Consider the following 21,970-nt stretch of genomic DNA (forward strand, 5'->3'; position numbering starts at 1 on the left):
ACACACACACAGAGACACACACCCACACAGAGACACACACACACACACAGAGACACACACACACACACAGAGACACACACACACACAGAGACACACACACACACAGACACACAGAGACAGAGACACACACACACACACACACACACACACAGACAGAGACACAAACACACACACAGACAGAGACACACACACACAGACAGAGACACACACACACAGAGACACACACACACACACACAGAGACACACACACACACACAGAACACACACACACAGAAGAACACACACACACAGACACACAGAGACAGAGACACACACACACACACACACACACACACACACACAGACAGAGACACACAACACACACAGACAGAGACACACACACACAGACAGAGACACACACACACAGACAGAGACACACACACACACACACAGAGACACACACACACACACACACAGAGACACACACACACACAGAGACACACACACACACACAGAGACACACACACACACACAGAGAACACACACACACACACACAAGCACACACACACACACACACACACACACACACACACACACACACCAAATTAGCCAAGACAACCATTCTGGGTGGTCCCAGCTGAGAATTTGTGTATTGTCACCTATCGAGGATCAGGAAACAGATTCTGCACTGATGCATTGCTAGCGCTTGGGCATTCTGTTGCTATGGGGGGGGGGGGGGGTGGAGGGGCACAATCCATGCACAGCAGGGCGGCTTCTTGGGGGTGGGGGGTGAAAACAACATTACAATCAGGCATGCTTGGGGTTTGGAAGTCATTAAGGATCTAACTTGTTGGATCCTTAAGCGACGTCGGGCATACACTGTACACACACTAGAAAGGCTAGCGATCTTCATCTGAAGTGGTCATTATCAGCCGACTAATCTAATAAGTGTACATACCTTAAAACACACCTGAACTGAGAGGGATAAGGAGGCTGCCATACTTATTACCTTTTAAACAATGCCAGTTGCCTGGCAGTCCTGTTTATTTCTGTGGCTTTCCATGCAGCTAATCCAGTCAGACTTCAGTTGGTAACATCTGATCTGCATGCTTGTTCAGAGTCTACAGGCAATTTCTCATCAGATTTCTGGTTGAATCGATAATTTGACAGGACAGATCAAGGGCTGTGGAGTCGGTACAAAAATCATCCAACTCCAACTCCTCAGTTTTTGAAACCACCAAAATGGCTCTGACTCCTCAAGGTGGCCACACACCATACAATTTTTTAAATATCTGTTCAATTTAAGAATTGCAATCAATTTTTCTGACTGATTGTAACATTTCAAAAATATGACCAATGTACCACACACACGTTAAATTTTTCCCCAATTATGATAAAAATGATTGGATACTCTGACGAAATTGCTAGGGTGTGTATATTAATAAATTGGCAAACACACCATACAATCTTTAAAAATATTGAAGAAAAATATCTGGCATTCCAAATCGAAGAAAACGGGAAAGCTTTCGATTTTTTTCGGGAGATCGGATTGTTTTTATCGAATTACCGTAAAAATCGGATCATTTTATTGTATCATGTGTGGCCACCTTTAGTCTAATACTTACCAGAACTAAGGATTTGGTACAAAAATCATCCGACTCAGACTCACTGGCTTAACAATAGGGCCTGCAGCCCCTGCTCCCGCGGGGGGGGGGCGCAGTTTTGTGGGGGCTGGAGGTTTGGCAGCATGAGGGGAAACCCGTGGCCACAGTCGGCGGTGAGAGGGGAAGTCCCCCCCCCCTCTTTCTCCCCTCGGGGCTCTCCCCTCTGCGCTCCCCTCCAGCTTAAAATGTGTGTCCGTGGGCAGCAAACAGATACATACCTTCCGTACGCTCCAGCCTGCGTCCTCTCGCTAACCTCTGACGTGACTTCCGGTATAACAGAAAGTCGTGTCAGAGGCTAGCGAGAGGAACGCTGGCTGGAGCACACGGAAGGTATGTATCTGTTTGCTGCTCGCCGCTGTTCGCACTGCCCACGGACACTTCAAGCTAGAGGGGAGCACAGAGGAGAGAGCCCCGAGGTGAGGGAGAGGGGGGGGGGTGGGGGAACTTCCCCTCTCCCCGCCGACTTTGTCCACGGCTTTCCCCCCCATGCTGCCACCCCTCGAGCCCCCATAAAGTAGCCCCGAGCGGGCCCCAGGGAGGGGGGGCCCACTCTGAAAATCTGCAGGGGGGCCCGGTGGGGCCTAGTTACACCCCTGCTCCGACTCCTCAGTTTATCAAACCTCCGACTCCAGGTACCCAAAATCTCTCCAACTCCGACTCCACAGCCCTGGTCAGATCAGAATTCACTGCTTTAGCTGTTATACCCTCTTGTCTTGTATCAACTGTTGTATTGTATACTCTGTATTCTTATACCCTGCATGCTGTTGTACAGCGCCACGGAAGATGCTGGCGCTATATAAATCAATAATAATACATCTCCTATAGTTTTTCTGATCGATTTGAAAATGGATCAGAAAACGATCGGAAATCAGATTAGACCTGTCGTCATTATTGACAAAATCTGACAGGAAATTGCACAGTGTGTGGTGTGGAGGGGGCAGTGGTGGATATCTAATGTTCTTCCTTATTTGATATGTGCAGATGTCGCATGATGCAAGCCTGTAACCATAAAACTATTTTATTTGAAGGTGCAGCAATATTTTCACCACTAATCTTTCCTGACTGGTGCACGGCTACAAAGCAGAATCGCCTGCTGTTTGCTGCCAATCACTGCAGCCATTGCCTAGGCCAGTGATGGCTAACCTTGGCACTCCAGCTGTGGTGGAACTACAAGTTCCCATGAGGCATTGCAATACTCTGACAGCTCTAAGCATAACTTGGAGAGGCAGAGGCATAATGGGATTTGTAGTTTTGTCACAGCTGGAGTGCAAAGGTTAGCCATCACTGGCCTAGGCATTAAACCACACAGCAATGGCCAGCAAAGAGACAGTAAACCCACAATTACACAATATGGGATTGCTTACGCCTTTTCTTTATATGAACAATGTGGACTTTACTCATGTCACCGGATGTCATTGCTCATCACGGTAACCATAAATCAAGATGTGAAGGTGTTTTCCTTGCTTCTGCAAAGCATTCTCAGATTGCAGGATAAAGCCTCATACACACTGTACAATTTTCCATCAGATCGACAGGTGATCTGATAAGACGTTGCATCGTGTGTAGACATCCAAATTGTTCCTGATCGATAATGCAATCAATTTTGCATTGATAACTACTCAAAATCATTGCAATCTGATCGATCGGTGGATCTGATGGAAAATTGTACCATGTGTACCCAGCATTAGGGTGCTATAAGGGCACTGTGGTGGTTATATCCTCATACCACCTGCTGCACATTCCTCCTACACACTGCCCACAGTTCTTTAAAGAGAATCCGAAGTGACAATAAACTGATGAGAGAAGGATTTGTATGTGTAGCACAGCTAAGAAATGGAACATTAGTAGCAAAGATATGAGTCTAATGTTTTTTTCCAGTATAAGAAAAGTTAAGAAATGTCACTGTTATCTATGCAAAGGAGCCTCTCTAAGCTCTCCGACCCAAACTACAGTGCTTTTTTTTTAAGCACTTATGCATCAAAGAAATAGTAAGGGCTCCTTCACATTACAGAACGTTTGCAGGAGCAGATTTCGAGCAAGTGTTATCTGCGGCGTGGACGACAGGATGTTGCAGTGTGACACTGATTAGCGGCGGTAGTTCTAATTCACCTGACGGGAAACCGCCGGCGCTGGATGATTAAAAGCTCCCGGCTGCATCGTACCGCAACGCGCCAAAACGCAGCGTTGGAAGTGAAAGGTAAAAAGTCTATGGACTTTCATTTTACCTCGGTTAACGCAAAGTATTGACTTTGCGTCACAACGCCAGAAACCATCTCTGGCCTGGAACCCACTAGCAGTGAGCCATTTCTAAGCACTTGTGATTTGAAAAGCTCTTGCTAATGTAATGCTATGGGTGTGATCCCACTCGAGCGATATGATTTTATAAAAAATCCCCCATAGCATTGCATTGCATTAGCGAGAGCTTTTGTCAAATCACTAGTGCTTAGAAAAGGCTGCTAGTGGGGTTGAGCCCTAATGCTGGAATTACACATGAGTTTTTTGGGCAGATAGATGGCTCGATAGATAATTTCCGATCTGATTGCGATCGTTTTACTGATCTTTTTTTTTTAATCATAGAAGTGAATGGAAATTGATCTGAAAAAATTATCGCAAAATCGAAAAGGGAAAAATGATCGGAAAATCGATTGGCCAGTAACCCTGCCAAAAATAAAAAACACTTTGGCCTCAATTCACTAAGATCATGCTGGAGATAATAAGGCAAGAGAAAACTTACCCCCACACAGTAAGTAGTGTAGTTATTTTACCTCCTCTGTAGTTATTTTCACATGCAGTTAATAAACAGCCTGTCTTTAACTCTGGAGTTATTTTAAGGATTGAAGAGTTAACTTAAAGACAGAAGAGTTAACTTTAGGTTTGCCTGAGGTAAAATGTTTCCTGAATACTACATGCCTTACCATGGTAACAACTCTAGAAGAGTTATTAAAGACAGGAGATAAGCTTAGTGAATTGAGGCCATTGTGTATTTCTAGCATTAGACAGCTTCAGATAAAGTTTTACTGCAGGGAAGTTCAAAGGCTCATTAGCTCTGCTCTGTTTTATAGTTTAAAATACGGAGTGTGGTTCCATTTTGCAATCAAATATATGCAGCTTGGAAATGGGGCAATCAAAATTGCAGAATTATTTTCATCTCATTGCCCATCTCTATCTAGATCTCTCCTATTCCTAGAAAGCCAAGACAGTCATCATCACAAAGAGTGAAAGAAAATCATTTTAATCTTAAAGGAAATTAAGTAAGTGTCACAGGAGCCCTGGTGGTCAGACCGCAAATGGCCTTCCAAACGGTGCCAGCGCACGGATCGTGCGAACTCTGGTCGCAGTCAATGCGCAGGAACCGTTGGGACAAACCGCAGACAAACCAGAAGGGAGCCTGTGAGATGAGGGTAATTACAACTCACACACGATTCAGGGTATAACTGCCACCACCACGGGTAGGGGCCCGTGGACCCGACTGCCTGACTGATCCTGCGAATAAAAGCGGTTAAAACACGCTGTATTCTGTCTAGCCAAAAACAACCAATAGTAAACGTCTCTTCAGAGGTCTGGTTCAGTTGTGTGCGTGCTGAATAGTAGGGTAGCTAGAACAACAACTGACGATAGCGTCGGTTTATTGAAAGCAATATAAATAATTAATATATACAGACAATTATTAAAATCAACAATTATTAAAACAGTAATAGCCAGTATAAACAATAAAAGGGAGAAAATACTTAGGGTTGGTGGAAATATGTCCTTTTGTGGGAAGAATCATAAAGTCCAAGCAAAACGGTTTCAAGTTCTGCAAAATTCTTTGTTCCAGAGATAAGCAAGTTTTTCAAGAGTTCAGCAAGTTTTAAAATCCAAACAAAATGGAGGATGTCCTTTGTTTCAATTCAGACAAGATGGCCGCTAGCCATGTGCCCTTTGTTTCAGCTCCGGCAAGATGGCCACCACTTGTTCCTCACGGTGGCCGTGTTCGGAAGATGGAAAATGGAGGAATAATTTGCCCGGGCAGCTCATTCACTTTTAATGGAGCTGAGTTCAGAGGCGGGCTTCCAGAGTCGGCCCCCAGGCCGGACTATGGTAATCACATCTGGGGCAGGGCCTCCACAAGCCCTCATAACCCTGACACTTCTCTAGACAGACCTGCGCGGCCGGCACACAAATAATAATTACATATTCTCGATCCCCAGAACCTACCGATTAATATGACATCAAACTTGGGCATGTTTGCATGCCCGGTTAAAAAACGGTGGAATTCCCAGAGTTCTGATTATGCCAGTGGCCCAAATTTAATATCAAAATACTCACAAGATCCGGACCAGCAGAATGATATAACTTTCACATTTCTCACCTGAACGGTATTGCTTAAACATGCTCAAAATCCTAAACTCCATGCTTTCTTATTCTGCCTATATGGCTCCGGCCGGTCTAGAGCAAAGCAGGTTTTTGAATAGCCCCCTGCTGTGATTAGCTTCCTTCGCTCTGAAAAGACTCCTAGTTTGTTAATTAACACCTGAGTGTTACCCCTCAGATGGCCTGTAGCGAGATTAGTGCAACGGGTGGAGTGTAGCGCCCCATGATAGTGCTAGGCTCGCTGTGAGGGGGTTAATGGTTGTAGGTGGAGCTGTAGGAGGCGGCCGGGCAATGCGCGCTTAGCGCATGCTTAGGACAGGAGGGGGGAGGAAGTGACGTCAGGAGGAAGTGACGTCGCGAGCGGCAGACGCACGGGGGACAGCAAGGCGGCAGGACGTGTTTTGCCTGCAGAGAGAGAAGTGCGTCATGGCGGATACGGTGGAGGAGCTACTCCGACTTGTGCGGACTGAGGCGGAATCGCGGGGCTCCCAGTGGGTCTCCCTGCAGATGGCGGCCATGACGGGAGGCGGATTGGCACCTCGTTCCAGCGCGCGGGTGACTCGCCCGCCTGACAGGCTGAGTCCCGCCGCATCCCCGCGGCCTACCCGGCGCTCAGGAAGCCCCATAGCAACCCCTCCTGCACCTAATCCCAAGCGGCCAGCGAAATCCCGCAAGGGCCAAACTCCGGCGGCAGCAGGGAGTGGACAAAGGGGGGGGGGGGGCAGAGGCATCAGGAGCAGCAGGTGGGTCAGAGGTGGAGCAGAGTGATGCAGGCGGCCTGGCACCAGAGGAAGCGCAGGAGCCCGTGCTAGCAGGTCCCAGCAACGTGCACCAGGCCTCACAAGCTGAAAAACGGCAGGGGCACAGGAGTTCTTCAGGAGCTGCAGCAGCCTCGGCTGGGCCTAGCCAGGGACAGGCCAGAGCTGTCCAACAGCAGACATCTGGAAAGGGAAAAGGAGTCAAGGGGGCCCAGAGGAAGGGAAAGGCCCAATCTCACCCTCGAGGGTCAAGTAGCAGAGAGAGCAGCGACTCGGGCACCAAGGGTGTGCAGAGTCATCATTCTTCTTCCAGCAGAAGGTCCTCTAACAGTCGAAGCGGACTGGTGCCTATTGCTCCGGCCAGCCAGCCAGGACGTAGCAATGAGTCGCATAACGAAGAAGCGTCATCTCAGTCGGAGGAGGATCTCGATGACAGGAGTTCAGAGCGATCCAGGGGTTCGGCTGGTCGGGACGGACGTCCGGTGCAGCCAGGTGAGATTAATTTAATTCATTCCCTTCCCACAGCACACAATGCGGTAGATAACAGTGTTTTAGCGTTAGCTAATGCTAGTGGGTTGGTACCCCCTCAGTCTACAAGGGACAATGCGGTTGCACCAGAGCTGTCCTTTGTAAACACACTTCTTATGGGGATTCGTGATGCATTGCAAGGGGCTAGCGTAGCTAATGCTGTGTCTCCTGTTGCGGCTTGGGTACCCTAGGCAGTCGCAGCACAATCGGTACCTGTGATGGCACCGTTTTTTGGGCCTGCGGTGGCAACAGTGCCAGCGGCAGCGCCTGTAGTCGCAGCACAACCAGTATCGGTAGGGGTACACTCATTGCAGGCTGGGCCAGTGGCATCGACAGTGACAGTGGCGGCTCCAGCAGTTGAAGCCCCCACTTTGGTCACGGGGGAAGTCACTACGGTAGTTCAAAAGGAAGTGGACACGGTTAGGTTGTCTGATTCGGCGAAGAGCGAAGTATACTTGTGCCTGGAGGCATTATTAGGCACACATTTGAAGAAGGAGGTAAAGGAAAAAATCTGGCGGGGAGAATACGTCGAGATTTTTTCCTTGTTACAGCTTTCTAAGTTTATTTTAGATAGAGGAAAGCCGGATGAGAGCAAAAAAGAGGAGGAAGAGCGCAGGCGATATAGGCTTATACCGCGGACGCATCAGAATTGGTCACAAGCTTTCGCCATCTTGGCGAGTGTGATAGGAGAGAAACAGCCCGAATGTTGTTCGGCTTTGTTTGGTTACCAAGATAGTATAAGTGAGGCTTATCGGTCATGCGGAGGCAATTCATGGCTCCGTTACGATGAGGAGTTCAGGCAGCATAAGGCAGTACGTCCAGAGATTAGGTGGAACCATAAGGATGTCATCCTCTGGATGAAACTTAGGATTCCGGCTAGTAAGGGGTCTCAGTCCTTTCAAGGGGGGGCCAGCAGCTCCGGTAGTTCAGGGCAGCTGGCCAACAAGCGACTGGGAGTTTGTTGGAAGTTCAATGATTCTTCATGCAAGTTCGGGTCCTCCTGTCGGTTTAAACACAAGTGTGCCAATTGCGGGGGGAGTCACCCGGGATCGCGTTGTTACAAACAAGGTAAGAGCAAAGGGGGAGAATCTTCCGGAAAAAGGGAGGACCCCAGTGATGCTTCAAAAGATGGAACGGTACTTAAATAGATACCCAGATTCTGAAAATCCCGATTTTTTTGCGTCGTGGCTTCGTCAAAGGTTTTCGTATTCCTAGTTCGGGAACCTTTCGCTCCTCCCCACCCTTTTGCAATCTAAAATCAGTGTCGGGCCACGAGACGGTTGTATCGTTAAAATTGGAAAAAGAGGTTAGGTTGGGCCGGATGGCCGGACCTTTCGCGTCCCCTCCTCTGGATGATTTGGTTGTCTCCCCTTTGGGCATTGTGCCTAAGAAGGAGCCGGGATCCTTTCGCCTCATTCACCACTTATCACATCCCAGGGGCAGGTCCGTGAATGACGGCATTGACCCAGTGGATTCATCGGTGGCTTACACGTCTTTTGATGTGGCAGTGCGGTGGGTGAGGCGTTTGGGTCAGGGCGCATTATTGGCCAAATCGGACGTGGAGGCGGCTTTTCGACTGCTCCCAGTGCATAGAGACAGTTTTAATCTGTTGGGATGTTTTTGGAACAACAATTATTACGTTGATTGTTGCCTTCCTATGGGCTGTTCCATATCTTGCTCTTACTTTGAAAAGTTTAGCTCCTTCATTGAGTGGGTGGTAAAGGAAGAGTCCGGGGTAGGATCTGTAATACACTACCTGGATGATTTCTTGTTCATGGGTGAGAGGGATTCCCCGACATGCCAGTACTTATTGGCAACCATGCGACAGATTTGCGCAAGCTTTGGCATCCTGCTAGCTGAGGGAAAAACAGAAGGCCCTCAGACAGAGATTAGATTTTTAGGTATAGTGATAGATACAGTGGCAATGGAATGCCGGTTGCCCATGGATAAAGTGGACGATTTGCGGGGGGTCATTGAGGAGGTACTATCACACAAGAAGGTCACTTTGCGCATGCTCCAATCATTGCTTGGTAAATTAACCATCTTAGCGGTATGGACGAGCTCAGCTCGTCCATCACCGCCGATGGCTGCCGCTCAGGCCCTACTGGGCCGATTTTGACGAAATAAAGAGCAGCACACGCAGCCGGCACTTTGCCAGCCGCGTGTGCTGCCCGATCGCCGCCGCTCTGCGGCGATCCGCCGCGAGCAGCGGCGAAAGAGGGTCCCCCCAGCCGCCTGAGCCCTGCGCAGCCGGAACAAATAGTTCCGGCCAGCGCTGAGGGCTGGATCGGAGGCGGCGGACGTCAGGACGTCGGCTGACGTCCATGACGTCACTCCGCTCGTCGCCATGGCGACAGGAGAAGCCAAACACGGAAGGCTGCTCATTGCGGCCTTCCGTGTTAATTTTGGCCGCCGGAGGCGATCGGAAGAACGCCTCCGGAGCGCCATCTAGTGGGCTTTCATGCAGCCAACTTTCAGTTGGCTGCATGAAATAGTTTTTTTTTTATTTACAAAAAACCCTCATGCAGCCGCCCTGGCGATCTTAATAGAACGCCAGGGTGGTTAAATTTCGCGTGCCGGGTCATCCCAATGGGGCGAATTTTGTGCAGAAAATTATCAATGGCAACCGCGGGAGTGTCCTCCCCACATCATCGGGTGCGTTTGCGCAGGGAGCATAGAGAGGATTTGCAGATGTGGAAGGTTTTCCTTTCCAATTTTAATGGTCGATCGGTTTGGATGGAAGATAGCATTTTGCATCATGACCGGGCGCTCATGGGTACGGGGCATTCTTTGCAGGTAGCTGGAGTGCGGCAGAATGGCCTGAGGATTGGATACAAGCTGGGTTTACCAAAAATTTGATGCTCCTGGAGCTTTTTCCCATAGTAATGGCGGCAGTAATATGGGGCCCGCGGCTGGCTAATAAAAAAATTAAGTTCAGCTGCGATAACTTGGGGGTTGTCACGGCTATTAACCAGGTGTCAGCTTCTTCGGTGCCGATAATTCGGCTACTGAGGTACTTGGTTCTGGTTTGCCTACGGTTTAACATTGTCACAGGAGCCCTCGTGGCTGACCGCAAATGGCCTTCCAAACGGTGCCAGCGCACGGATCGTGCGAACTCTGGTCGCAGTCAATGCACAGGAACCGTTGGGAATTAGCCGCAGACAAACCAGAAGGGAGCCTGTGAGATACGGGTAATTACAACTCACACACGATTCAGGGTATACTGCCACCACCACGGGTAGAGGCCCGTGGACCCGACTGCCTGACTGATCCTGCGAATAAAAACGGTTAAAACACGCTGTATTCTGTCTAGCCAAAAACAACCAATAGTAGCGTCTCTCCAGAGACCTGGGATCAGTTTCTGTGTATGGCTGAAAAGCAGGGTAGCGGAACAGTGAATGACTTGGAGGAAGTCTTTTATTCACAGCAATATAAATAATTAATATATACAGACAATTATTAAAATCAACAATTATTAAAACAGTAATAGCCAGTATGAAATAAAAAGGGAGAAAATACTTAGGGTTTGTGGAAATATGCCCTTTTGTGGGAAAATCATCAAGTCCAAGCAAACGGTTTCAAGTTCTTAAAGTTCTTTGTTCCAGAGATAGATTCAAAGTTCAGCAAGGTTTAAAATCCAAACAAAATGGAGGATGTCTTTTGTTTCAGCTCCAGCAAGATGGCCACCACTTGTTCCTCACAGTGGCCGTGTGTGTTCAGGAAGATGTTAAAATGGAGGAATCAATTGCCCATGCAGCTCATTCACTTTTAATGGAGCCGAGTTCAGAGGCGGGCTCCCAGAGTCGGCCCCCGGGCCGGACTATGGTAATCACATCTGGGGCAGGGGCTTCAGCAACCTCATAACCCTGACACTTCTCTAGACAGACCTACGCGGCCGGCACACAAATAATAATTACATATTCTCGATCCCCAGAACCTACCGATTAATATGATATCAAACTTGGGCATGTTTGCATGCCCGGTTAAAAAACGGTGGAATTCCCAGAGTTCTGGTTATACCAGTGGCCCAAATTTAATATCAAAATACTCACAAGATCCGGACCAGCAGAATGATATAACTTTCACATTTCTCACCTGAACGGTATTGCTTAAACATGCTCAAAATCCTAAACTCCATGCCTTCATATTGTGTCTTACATGGCTCCGGCCGGTCTGGGCAGAGCAGATTTTTTAATAGCCCCCTGCTGTGAGCTCATCCTGTCTTTCCCAAAAGGGCAGAGTGATCTCTTGGCTGGCTAATTAACATCTAAATGTTACCCCTCTGGCTTAATCAGCAAGTCACAGGGCCAGTCTTCCTGCCAGCTGCTAACAGGGAAAAAAAACTGCCTATTTAAAAAACAGGAATGTCAGTCTCTAATTGCTGGCCCGACTACAATCAAGGGCAATCGACGCAATAAACCGATTGCGTTCTCGTTTCTCACGGCTGTTCTGTGACAAACATGTTTATATATGCGGCGCATTTGCCTGGAACCGAGAATGATGTAGCGGATGCGCTTTCTCGTTTTCAGTGGCAACGTTTCAGAAGCCTCGTGCCTGGAGCGACGCAATTCGGGATTCCTTGCCCTCAGGAGTTATGGGAGATCCCGTTCGGAAGATAGAGGAGTGGATGTCTCGGTCATTGACTGAAGGAACTAGATCAGCGTACGCGACAGTATGGAATCAATGGGATACGTTGGCTGCTCAAGTGGGAGGCTCTCGGTCAGATGTGGATAGGTTGTGTCTGCTATTTAAATTCATGGTATCCAATGGCGCGGCGGGGGTGTCCCCCTCGGCTATGGCCAAAAAGGTGACAGCTTTGGCGTTTCTGTTTAAATTAAGGGGTGAATCCGATATCACAAAAGATTTTAGAGTTCGGTTAGCTTTGCGGGGTTTTAAGTCCAATTCAGTTAAAAAAGATTCTCGGCGGCCGGTTACGTTTGAACTCCTTTCCGCCCTGGTAGATAAACTACCGGAGTTGTGCAGTTCTGAATTCGAAACGACGTTATTTACAGCAACTTTTGTCTTAGCCTTTTTCAAGGCGTTTCGTATAAGTGAATTGGTTAGTCCCAATAAGAAGACGGCGTCGGGTATTTTAGACGGGGACGTGACGATTTCAGGAGGATCCGTTGAGATCTTCCTGAGGCGTTCAAAAACGGACCAGGCAGGCAAGGGCCATCACATTGCAGGGGATTGCAGGTTCGCCTGTCTGCCCCGTGAAGGCGCTGGCCCAATTTAAAGGGGCGCGTCCAAAGGGAAGTTTGTCCTTCCTGTGCCATTTGGATGGGGTCCCTTTAACCAAGTTTCAGTTTGTGTCCGTTTTCCGAAAAAGTTTGGAAAGGGTGGGAGTTCCCCCTTCAGATTTTGCTTCTCACTCCTTTCGCATAGGGGCTGCTACAGAGGCAGCTCGTTGGGGGCTGGATGAGAGGATCGGGAGATAGGAGTCAGCAAGATTTCGTTCTTACATACGACCTCATTTGATTTAAGCACAAGTTGTTATGTTGGTGGTGGTTGTGTGTGGTGTGTTCCCTTCCCCCTTTCGTTCTTTCTGTTACAGATGGAGCAGCGCGGCTTGTATGGATCCTCGGTCACTCTTATGTGGCGCGGGGCGCCAGGGGAGCTCGAGTTCGGCCGGAAGGGCAACAGTTGGGTTTTCCTAGGAACCAGGCCCATATAAGGTGGATCGGGAGGCCGGGAATGCTGTGGAATAGAGTAATACCGGAATTTCGCCAGCTCGTGATATGGGATCGGGTTCCAGACGTGTTGGTTTTGCACGTGGGAGCAGTGGCGTAGCAATGGGGATAGCCGCCATAGCGTTGCTACGGGGCCCCACGGCAGCCCTACGTCACAGGGGGCCCGCAGCTACCTGTCCTGAGAGGTCTTTTTTTTAATTTATTCATTTATTTATTTATTTTTCGCCGGCCGGGCCCCCCCTCCCTCACCCTCACCCCGGCGGCGCAGCCCCCCCGCCTCACCTTGGGTCCCCCCTCAGCGGCGAAAGAGCGGCATACACAGGAAGCTCCGGTGGGGTAAACAGCCACTAGAGGTTCAGCTGCCTCCGGGCTACTGTGTCCCCACTGTATTGCTGCTCGCACCGCTTCTATTGCGAGCAGCAATACAGTGGGGACACAGTAGCCCGGAGGCAGCTGAACCTCTAGCGGCTGTTTACCCCGCCGGCCGGAGCTTCCTGTGTATGCCGCTCTCTCGCCGCTAAGGGGGGACCCGAGGTGGCCGGCGGGGGGCGGCCGGCGGGCGGGCGAAAATAAAAATAAAACAAAAAAAAAAAAGTCCTCTCAGGACAGGTAGCTGCGGGCCCCCTGTGACGTAGGGCTGCCGTGGGGCCATCTCTAGCCGCTGATGGAAGGAGGGGGGACCCCAGGTGAGGCAGGGGGGATAAGGGTCGGGCCCCTACCCCACTAACTACTCAGCTACCTCCCCTCCCACCCGGCTACCTAACTGCCCACCCTGCCACCTAACTGAGGCTACCTAACTTCCCACCCTGCCACCTAACTGAGGCTACCTAACTGCCCACCCTCCCACCCGGCTACCTAACTGCCCACCCTCCCACCCGGCTACCTAACTGCCCACCCGGCTACCTAACTGCCCACCCAGCTACCTAGCTGCCCACCTGGCTACCTATCTGCCACCCAGCTACCTAACTGCCCGCCCGGCTACCTAACTGCCCACCCAGCTACCTAACTGCCTACCCTGCCACCCAGCTACCTATCTGCCTACCCTGCTACCTATCTGCCTACCCTGCCACCCAGCTACCTAACTGCCCACCCAGCTACCTATCTGCCTACCCTGCCACCCAGCTACCTAACTGCCCACCCTGCCACCTAACTGAGGCTACCTAACTGCCCACCCTGCCACCTAACTGAGGCTACCTAACTGCCCACCCGGCTACCTAACTGCCCACCCAGCTACCTAGCTGCCCACCTGGCTACCTATCTGCCACCCAGCTACCTAACTGCCTGCCCGGCTACCTAACTGCCCACCCAGCTACCTAACTGCCTACCCCGCCACCCAGCTACCTATCTGCCTACCCTGCTACCTATCTGCCTACCCTGCCACCCAGCTACCTAACTGCCCACCCAGCTACCTATCTGCCTACCCTGCCACCCAGCTACCTAACTGCCCACCCAGTTACCTATCTGCCTACCCTGCCACCCAGCTACCTAACTGCCCACCCGGCTACCTAACTGCCCACCCTGCCATCCGGCTACCTAACTTCCCACCCGGCTACCTAACTGCGCACCCTTCTACCTAACTTCCCACCCGGCTACCTAACTGCCCACCCGTCTACCTATTTGCCTACCCTCCCACCCAGCTACCTAACTGCCTACCCGGTGCAGTGCCTGCACCGCAAATAGTGTGCCAGCCTGCCCAACCACCCTCCCTCCAGGTAATTAATGTTAGCCCACTATAGACCTAACTACATATACTGCATTTTGTGGGGAAATCTGGCGACAATCTGATTGCATTTTGTGGGGAAATTTGGCGACAATCTGATTGCATTTTGTGGGGAAATTTGGCGACAATCTGATTGCAATTTGTGGGGAAATCTGCCAACAATCTGGATGCATTTTGTGGGGAAATCTGCCGACAATCTGGTTGCATATTGTGGGGAAATCTGGCGACAATCTGGTAGCATATTGTGTGGAAATCTGCCGACAATCTGGTTGCATTTTGTTGGGAAATCTGCCAACAATCTGGTTGCATATTGTAGGGAAATCTGCCGACAATCTGGTTGCATATTGTAGGGAAATCTGCTGACAATCTGGTTGCATTTTGTGGGGAAATCAGATTTCCCCACAAAATGTTTGGGTGGGAGGTCCGAGGTCCGTGGGGTTGGAAGGTCGTGGGGGGGGGAGGGCCCATAATTTTTTTTTTGCTATGGGGCCCAGTCATTTCTAGCTACGCCCCTGCGTGGGAGGCAATGATTTGGCCTCTCGTTCTACGAGGCAAATCATAAAAGATATTAAGTGTGATTTTATGTTAATCAGGTCTGAATTCCCGGCTACAGTCATTGTTTGGTCGGAGGTGGTAACACGCAATAGTTGGAGGTTAGCAAGATCAGTCGATCGGGTAAATCGTGCCAGAAAGAAATTGAACAGGGAGATATCACGCTTCGTCATTAGGAATGGGGGGGTGGCTGTCCGCCACACGGACTTAGAAACAGAGACAGAATTGATTTTGAGCAGGGACGGGGTGCATCTAAATGAGATAGGGACCGACCTATGGTCCTTGGCCTTGACGGATGGTATCCAGCGGGCTCTTTATTTGTGGGCCTCACGGGTGTAAGGTGTTCACGCCCGTGTGGTTGGCGGGGTATGGGGCTCCGGAGATGGTAACAATTAGGGTGGGGGGCAATTACTTATCCCACCTATGGTGAAAGGATAACGGAAGGGTGTCTTCGAAGAGAATGGTAAAATGAGGTGCGCAGCTGTCCCTGAGCCGGTCCATGCGGCGGGGGCCGGCAGATTGCAGGCTGCATGCCAGTTGTGTTTTTCAGTGGGTCAAATTTCACCCGGAGCCCTTTCCCTAAAACATTTTCTGGTTACTGGTTTGTTAATAAAGAGATATTTTGTTTACAAAGTTATTTATGTATAAAAGTTAGAGAAGGGCTGCTTTGGCCTTAATAAAAATAATTCCAACGTTAAGAAGCAGTCCTGGTTTTTATTATTGTTAAGCGGGGTGAGGGGTGGTGTAATTTGGGCAGCACAGTGCTGAGATATGCACATATCATGGCTTCATTAGCAAGTCACAGGGCACAGGCTTCATGAAAAGAACTCTGCTAACTACTCCCCTGAAGACAGCAGAGACCCCCCAAGCTGGACTGCCTGGTGTCCACAGACATGAGATTCTGATTGGGCAGCGCAACGACAACCGAGGCAGGAAGTCGATTGCGGCTGCGTTTTCTGCGCACTGACGGCTCGTCCGTCACAGTAAGGAAAAAAAATAAATGGAGATTTCTTTACCTGGGGCTTCTTCCAGCCCCCTACAGTCCTTCAGGTCCCTCTCTGTCATCCCTGTCTGGGTTGTACCGCTGTCACCGCATGCGCTTTCTCAGCCGCACGCATCTTCTCAATCCAGCTACTGTGACCTTCAGCACTGCGCATGTGCAGTTTGTAAAACTTACAACTGCACAAGCGCAGAACACTCACAACCATGGGAGCACGATTGAGGAGGCACTTGGTGCGCAGTAGCCAATTGTGGACTTTGGTTGGGGGCACAACAGTGCAGACCGGGAGGACAGCAAGGGACCCGAGGTAAGTAAATCTCAACTTTTTCTTTCCACACTTAAAGGAGTCATCAAGCTAATTAACCTACCCCCGATCTACTGACATGGGGCTTCCTCCAGCCTCTTGAAGCCAACATGTCTCACGCCACAGATCCACTTTCAGCCGCCATCCCGGGGTCCCCGCATGGTGTCTTGCCAGGCCGTCCACTACTGCGCCTGCGCGAGCGCCGATGTCAATCAAGTCCACGTTGTCCGGACTGTACTGTGCAGGTGCAGAACTACTGCACAATACCGTCTGGACAGTGTGGACTTGATTGACAGCGGCGCTCGTGGAGGCGCAGTAGAGGACGGTCTCTAGGTTGCCCTCTACACCGGCGGGGGTCCTGGGCTGGTGGGTGTGGAGCGGGACATGTCAGCTGCAAGGGGCTGGAGGAAGCCCCAGGTAAGTAGATCGGGGGGTAGGTTAATTAGCTTGATAACTCCTTTAAGATTTTCTTTAAAGAGACTCCGTAACAAAAATTGCATCCTGTTTTTTTATCATCCTACAAGTTCCAAAAGCTATTCTAATGTGTTCTGGCTTACTGCAGCACTTTGTACTATCACAGTCTCTGTAATAAATCAACTTATCTATCTCTTGTCAGACTTGTCAGCCTGTGTCTGGAAGGCTGCCAAGTTCTTCAGTGTTGTGGTTCTGCTATGAACTCCGCCTTCCAGGCCCCTCTATGCACACTGCCTGTGTGTTATTTAGATTAGAGCAGCTTCTCTCTTCTCTCTTATCTTTTACAAGCTGGATAAATCGTCCCCTGAGCTGGCTGGTCTTTCACATAGTGAGGAATTACAGACAAGGGCAAAGCTGTTTGCAGGAAGAAAAGAGCAGCCTGAAACTTCAGTGCATGAGAGATGCAGGGGGAAAGAAACACAAATGATCTCTTGAGATTCAAAAGGAAGGGTGTATACAGCCTGCTTGTGTATGGATGTATTTTCTATGTGTGGACATACTGTACATCAACCTACTTCCTGTTTTGGTGGCCATTTTGTTTGTTTATAAACAAACTTTTTAAAACAGTTTTTAACCACTTTTAATGCGGCGGGGAGCGGCGAAATTGTGACAGAGGGTAATAGGAGATGTCCCCTAACGCACTGGTATGTTTACTTTTGTGCGATTTTAACAATACAGATTCTCTTTAAATACAAGATAGATGTGTCATCATAGAGGTGTAAGATAGTAAATTATAACTCAATATAAAAGCATAGTTCAACATGCAGCATAGGAGTAGAGCAGTAGCGGCAGTCTGCTGCATAAGCTACTGTTTCAGACATCAGAATCTATCCATTCTCAAACCAAACAGTGCGCATTCTATGCTGAGAACTGATGTGCCCTGATATCCCAAACAGCACTTTGTGCAGCATTCTACTGCTATTAAACAAACCTGAACAAAAATTCAGAACATAAACACGTCATACTTATCTCCCGTGTAGTCTACTCATCAATCTCTTTCTCCTCTCCCGCATCCTGCTTGTCCACTGTGATCGATAGAATTCCCTGTCCTCAATTCTGAAAATGGCCATTACCCCATAACAGCTTCCTGGTAAACTATAATATTGTCCACCTTAGCCATAGGGAAACATGGACATTACCTTGCACATCAGTTGTCTTTTCAGTTATAACTGACAGCAACTGATATATAACTGACAGCAACTGATGCATTTTTGACAAGATGTTCTCAGAACTGAAATATAAGGAATCACTGTAAGAAGAAAATGTTGAGCTTCGAGAGGAACTGACGGCGAGGTAATTATGTAATATTCATTTGCAAGTACATCATGTGTTTATTTTAAATTTTACTTGGTTCGGGTTCCCTTTAATACTATGCTGCTATTAGTACTATGCTGCATATTGACCTGTAAAATAAGCTACAACTATGGGGAGGGGGAGGTTTTGAATTGCAGATAAATGTATTTGACTCCTTGTGCTGGTTGCTGTTACCTTGACAGCATATGAAGTATGCCCAGTGGTGTCCCAGTGATACCAGCCCAGGGCCGGCCTTTGCTATGAGCGACCTGTGCGGTCGCTCAGGGCACTATGCTCTCAAGGGCGCATGCGCCCTGTCGCCCTTTGCCGCCCCGCTGTCTCCCTGTGTCCTCTCCGTCTATATATAGAGCAGGACTACAAGAAAATGGCCACTGATGTCCACAAATGCAGACACACGGCAGCCATTTTCTTGTAGCCTGCTCTAACTGTGGAGGCGGGGAGAGAAGAGTGACGTCGGCGCTGGAGCTGGATGTCTAGGCTACTTATGGGGGAGGGGGGGGGGGGGGCAACAAAATCCGGTTTCGCTCAGGGCGCTTTGAAACCTAAGGCCAGCCCTGTACCAGCCTATGCACAGGGGAGCTTTATGCCCATAGGGAAGTGTCAGATCTACATGGCTGTGGCAGTCAAGAGAGAATTAATGTATAGACACACATTCGTTATGTGTACACGGCTCACACAAAATATAGACGCTGCAGGATACGCACTGTTTATAGCCCAGGCTGGTGGCAATGTCAGTGGCACGCTGGCCTCTCCTGCCCAGGTGGCAGTGGAATATCACGTTGTCGTCATCTAGTTTGGGTTTGTCTACGTTATATTTCTGTTTAAAAGCAGCAGGATCCAGGTTCAAGGCCTTCTCCACTTCAGTCACTGCAAGAGACAAATGTGCGATTAGTTCCTCATATGTTAGCCTCTGCAAGCACCACCCACTAATATGTTGTTGCTATCACATGCCACCATCTCTTAAAGTAACCCTGAGCAAATGGCGTGTGTATGCATCAATCTACAGCAGCCCGACCGGGGGGAGAAAGCTTTAGAAAATGGGCTGGTAAGTGAGAGGGTATTGCCAAGTATTCGTATGTATGCTTAAAGGACTCATCCGGCAGAAAATGCTGCCCTCTGATATACTTACCTGGGGCTTCCTCCAGCCTCTTGCAGCCGACATGTTCCACGCCGCATCTCTGCTCGCAGCTTCCAGCCCGGGGTCCCCGGCGGTGGAGAGACCGACCTCCTCTAGTGCGTCTGCGTGAGCGCCGCTGTCACTCAAGCCCGCGTTGTCCACAGTGTACTGCGCAGTAGTTCTGCACCTGCGCATGTACACCGCAGACAATGTGGACTCGATTGACAGCAGCACTCGTGCAGGCACAGTGAGGACGACCCCAAGGTCGGCCTCTGCACCAGTAATGACCCTGGGTTGGCGGCTGCGAGCAGAGATGCGGCGTGGGACATGTCGGCTGCAAGGGGCTGGAGGAAGCCCCAGGTAAGTATATCAGAGGGCAGCTTTAAGCATAGCTACGAATACTTGGCAATACCCTCTCACTTACCAGCCCATTTTCTGAAGCTACCTCCCCCCCGGTCGGGCTGCTGTAAATTGCATTGAAGCCGGCAACTCTCAGAAAAGTCTGAGAAGCTCCTCTCCTCTCTAGAAGCTCCTCTCTTGCACTGAGCACAATGATGTGCTGCTGGTGCAGGGATAGGCTGAGAGGAGGATGATGGAAGTCAGGGCATGCACAGACCACATGGTCCGACTTCCGCTTCCAGGGCCACTGCACTTCTATGCTGCAAGTCACCAGCCCCAATGCAGTTTACACTGGCCGGACCAGGGGCAGAAAGCTTTAGAAAACGGGACGGTAAGTGACAGATTATTACCAAGTATCCGTGGGTATGCTTAAATGCATAGCAATGCCATCTGCTTATAGTATCTTTAAATATGTGACTACATGGCAAGGTCACCTTAAAGCACACTTGGACTCAGAACTTCCTTTCTGCTCTAAAAGATAAGCAGCAGCATAATAACCTTTAAAGAAAAACCTCTCTTTGTTACAGATGATAAAATCATGCAATAAATCTGAAGAGTGTGTACTTCCTGCTCTCATGGAAGCAGACATAGGGTTAACATCCTGTGTTTACAAATTAGCTGCTCTGCTGAGGCAGCCTGCTGACACAGCTGAGAGATCAAATTAAAGTGGTGGTTATTCACAGATGAGGGGGCATTATACAGACAAACTCTCTAAATACACACAGGATGCATTTCTCTGTTTTCCTTCTGTCCTTTGCAAGAGTTCAGGTCCACTTTAATGTCTGTGATAATGTGTCTGACTGGATCATCAGACAATGCACAGAAAGGCAGGAGGAGTGTGAGGTCATGTGACATACTATACACAAAATAGTGGAGGGTTAGATCACATGATTTTATATCCCACAGACAAGATGGTGGAGCAGAGCAAGAGGCCACATGAGTTAATATCTGCATACAAGATGATAAAGTGTAAGGTCACGTTACATATTGTACAGGCAAGATGTCTGAGTGTGAGGTCACATGACTTGATATCCCACAGACAAGATGGAGAGATTACATGACTATATATACACACCACAGACAAGATAGTGTGAGGTCACATGACATATCGTACAGACAAGATGGTGGACTGTGAGGTCACGTGAAATATTGTACAGACAAGATGGTGGACTGTGAGGTCACATGACATTGTACAGAGATAAGATAATGGGAGGTCATGTGACTATAAATTCCACAGACAAGAGGAGTGTGAGGTTACCTGGAATATTGACAGCGGTCGGGATTTTGCCATTTTGTAGTTCATCTGGATTTCTGACATCAAATAACCGGCAAGATCCTGAAGCGATCAGCTTCTTCAGCTCATCATATGTGACCACACCGTCTGCAGAAAAGCATAGAGGATTATGTCTTATTATGCATCATACATTACAGTGGTGACATTTGCTATTAGCCACTGATAATCCTGCTTATTAACGGAGTCACCTAATGAAGCTCATAAGCAGGGATCTTCTTCACTGTCATCTAGGTGTGTTTAGTTTTCAGGGACAACAAAGGATGATTTTCATATTCTGCAGTGAAGCATTGTGGGAGACATATGCTCACTCCAATCTGAATAATTGCAAATACCTTGTGTTCGAGGCTGGTTTCACACTGGAAACCAGCGTCAGCGATGCCGAGCGGCCCGCCCGACGCACCGAATTGCACCGTCAAAAACAGACCTCCAGGAAACACTGTGTTTTTGCGCGGTGTTCCCTGTCTGGCCGCCAGCCAAGCAGGAAAGGACGCGCGCTTGCGGTCACTTCCTGCTACGAGTATGCACAAGTGCATGGAAGCGTATTGTTAAAATACGCTTCCGTGCATGCGCACCACAACGTCTTTTTAAGATCTAAGCATTGCCATAGACTTACAAGACTTCCGGGCTGACGCACCTCGCCGCAGAATCCGCGCGGTAACGTAGTTATGGCCCTGTTTCGGGGATGCAGCGAAAATGTCACTTCCATCTCGTGGTAACGTAGCAGTATAAAAGTCTCCACAGACTTTCATTGTACGGCGGTGGGGTATGGTAAAAATATTGCACCACCTCTATTAGAAAAGGACCCTTAAAGGAAAACTTTTGT

The 21,970-nt window shown here is 49.1% G+C and overlaps 1 protein-coding gene across 1 annotated transcript in view; it reads right to left on the reverse strand.

Annotated features, from left to right (window-relative positions):
- LOC137532393 (thiosulfate:glutathione sulfurtransferase-like) overlaps positions 1 to 21,970 on the reverse strand; it is a 53,532-nt gene that overhangs the window by 19,783 nt on the left and 11,779 nt on the right. The window contains exon 2 of the mRNA XM_068252830.1: positions 21,112 to 21,234. Within this exon, the coding sequence (XP_068108931.1) occupies positions 21,112 to 21,234 (123 nt within the window). The remainder of the gene's footprint in view (positions 1 to 21,111; positions 21,235 to 21,970) is intronic.

Source organism: Hyperolius riggenbachi, chromosome 9 (assembly GCF_040937935.1).
Source record: "Hyperolius riggenbachi isolate aHypRig1 chromosome 9, aHypRig1.pri, whole genome shotgun sequence".
In the NCBI taxonomy this organism is placed as follows: Eukaryota; Metazoa; Chordata; class Amphibia; order Anura; family Hyperoliidae; genus Hyperolius; species Hyperolius riggenbachi.